This window comes from Juglans microcarpa x Juglans regia, chromosome 1D (genome assembly GCF_004785595.1).
Source record: "Juglans microcarpa x Juglans regia isolate MS1-56 chromosome 1D, Jm3101_v1.0, whole genome shotgun sequence".
Taxonomy (NCBI): Eukaryota; Viridiplantae; Streptophyta; class Magnoliopsida; order Fagales; family Juglandaceae; genus Juglans; species Juglans microcarpa x Juglans regia.
This window is the reverse complement of record NC_054594.1, coordinates 11,340,929-11,343,582: the sequence shown is the minus strand read 5'-3', so window position 1 is coordinate 11,343,582 and position 2,654 is coordinate 11,340,929. Positions and strand designations below refer to the sequence as shown.

The 2,654-nt window shown below is 38.8% G+C and overlaps 1 protein-coding gene across 3 annotated transcripts; it reads left to right on the top strand.

The window, feature by feature from the left end:
* LOC121240965 (cyclic pyranopterin monophosphate synthase, mitochondrial) lies at nt 1-2,376 on the top strand. Of its 3 annotated transcripts, none has more exons than XM_041138499.1 (3): nt 1-382; nt 775-907; nt 1,473-2,376. In XM_041138499.1, the coding sequence occupies exons 2-3, from the start codon at nt 806-808 to the stop codon at nt 2,061-2,063; spliced, it is 693 nt and encodes a 230-aa protein (XP_040994433.1). In that variant the 5' UTR covers nt 1-382; nt 775-805; the 3' UTR covers nt 2,064-2,376. The 3 variants fall into 3 exon arrangements, with proteins under 3 accessions (XP_040994433.1, XP_040994428.1, XP_040994421.1); XM_041138494.1 differs by having other exon boundaries at nt 2-226; nt 776-907; XM_041138487.1 differs by having other exon boundaries at nt 2-907.
* Nucleotides 2,377-2,654: the final 278 nt, after the last annotated feature.

Below are 2,654 nucleotides of genomic sequence, written 5' to 3'. Positions count from 1 at the left end.
TCCATAAAAACTGTAAAAAATTTATAATAGAATTCACGTTTTTACAGGAGGGTGGCATAAAATTTGTCTATTTGGGAGAGAGAACTAGCATTACTTGTTCTTGAAACTTAAAAGACCATAAAGGTCGTCCGCACCTCTCTCTCTCTCTCTCTCTCTCTCTAACTCACTGTCTCCACGTCAGTCTTCATACTTCAAACCCAGAGAGTACAATCTTCCCCTGTCAAAGGTTTGCAAGAGCACTAAACTTCCAATCCTTATTCCTCTACCCCCTGCATTTGGAGCTAATTAATTTCCCACTTGTGATTTCATTTGCTTTTTCCAATGTACCGCCCTCAACATGTTTGTGGAAATGCCTCTGAGAGCTGGTTGTATATTTATTAGTGCTGTGCTTCTTCTTCCCCCCTCCTCTGTTTGAACTTTTCGACTGAATTCCAATTTGTGAAGGTCTATTTCTATATTTGGTTGTCGGTAAAGGTGGGGTGAAAGAAAGTGAAACTCTGATGTGTTGTTTTGTATTGTTTCTTGAAGGGAAATAAATGAGGAACATGCTTCAACCAAGCTAGATACTTGTTAGAAGCATCTGGTAGCCGACGTTTTTGTTTACCCATGTTATGAAGTGATTCTTTTGTTCGAATATGTCAAGTGCTATCGCAAAATTTTGTCCCAAATTTGATGAAAGTACTCACAGAATAATGACCCACTGATGTTCTTTCTTACAGAGTTACACTTGCTGAGCAATCTGACAGTCATAAATATTTTCCGAGTTCTCTTGCAGCTGCAGGAAAAAATTTGGGATCTGTGAATCATGTTCCTCAGGAGACTTGCAGTGGCGCTCCCTCACTCAAGAAGTTTCTTCAGCGGTAACAATAATCATGATCTTGCAAGTGCCATTTCTGAGCTAAATAAGGTAAGCTTTTCTTATCTAATTAAATGGGGTAGAGTATAGAGTAGGATTCTAATTTAGGTCCTCTGTGCTCCAGATACCATCTGAAATCACCATTTGTCCCTAATTTAAGTTGATGGGAATATGTAGATTTAATCTTTTATCCTTTATCCTAACATGGAAAACTTCCATGGTTTCAAGTTAATCGTGGCATTACAAGGCAGTGCAGTAAAATTGGGACTCGATAAACAGGAGAAAATAATGCATGATCGGAACTCGAGACAATACGGAAGTATTAAACGAAACTAGCTAGATTGAATGTAAGCGTCAAACATATATTTCCATTGCTAGAAATCGTTATATTCTGTCAGGCTTCCAATTAAAAAATATATCTATCGAACTTAAAAATTAAAAATTACCTATAAAAAAAATTATGGTGCATGGTTACTAGACCGATGATGGCATTTGAGAATGTCAAGTCTAGTCTTCCAAGAAATATGTCAACTGCTGCAACATCCCCACAAAAAATACCTCAGAACCCATATGAAAATCTCTCAAGATATGTCAATGCCATACTTCCTGGTTTCAGGAAATGGAATCCGTGTTTGGTGAGCCTCCTTCAAATGGTCATGCAAGTTCTGCCAGTAATCAATATATGGCTCAAGAACCCCAGTTAGTTTCTCATAAGGTAGTTGAAAGCACACCTGGCCTGACCCACATTAGCAGTACGGGTGAAGCCCAAATGGTTGATGTTTCTCGCAAAGAAAGTAGTAAGAGAACTGCAATTGCCCGTTGTAAAGTAATTCTTGGCAAGAAGGTGTTTGATCTGGTTGCGGCTAACCAGATTGCCAAGGGAGATGTCCTTACTGTGGCGAAAATTGCAGGAATTGGTGGAGCAAAGAAAACAAGCTGTCTCATCCCACTGTGTCACAACATATACTTGACTCATGTTCGTGTCGATCTGACACTGAACACTGGGCATTTTAGTGTTGATATAGAAGGGGAAGCTGCATGTACAGGGAAAACCGGGGTTGAAATGGAAGCAATGACGGCAGTAACCATTGCTGGTCTAACAGTTTATGATATGTGCAAGGCTGCCTCGAAGGATATCCAGATTACAGATGTGCGTCTTGAGTCCAAAACTGGTGGGAAGAGTGGGGACTGGTCCAGGGAGAAGTAATATTGTCTTTAAGGAAGACCGTAGTGCAAAATGCTACCAAATGTTTTGGGTGTTCCGCACCCTTTTTGTTTTTTGGAATTTGAAGTTTCTGTTCTTTCCAAATTGAATTGTTACAAGTGAAACTACATTACCTAAATTGTACAGAAATTCGAAGTAGCTTGCATCTTCTGAACACCTTATACCAAGCTGCGATAGCTGGAAATCCATTGAGTTTTGGGTTTGGAGGATTAGTCCTAAACCCATATTAGTTTCATATTACACAAAGGTGTAAAGGTGTCATGTGGTGAATGAAATTACATCCCCCTCCTCTGTCTGCTAAGATTTTGTTCTCTCTCTCTTTTTTTCTTTTTTTTATTTTATTTATTATATTAAGGGCATCTTAATCATTTGACACTTCTTCTTCATCTCAGATAATGGCTGGATTTTAGGGAGAGAACTTATTACACAATCTTTAATTAAGGGGATGAGCTCTACATCAAAGGGTTGGTGTTCTTGACTTCTCTAACAAGAACAATTCCGCTAAACTATCTTTTGTGGTATGGATGATCATAGAAAGAACTTCTCTGATCATACAACAGTTGGATGCTTTGC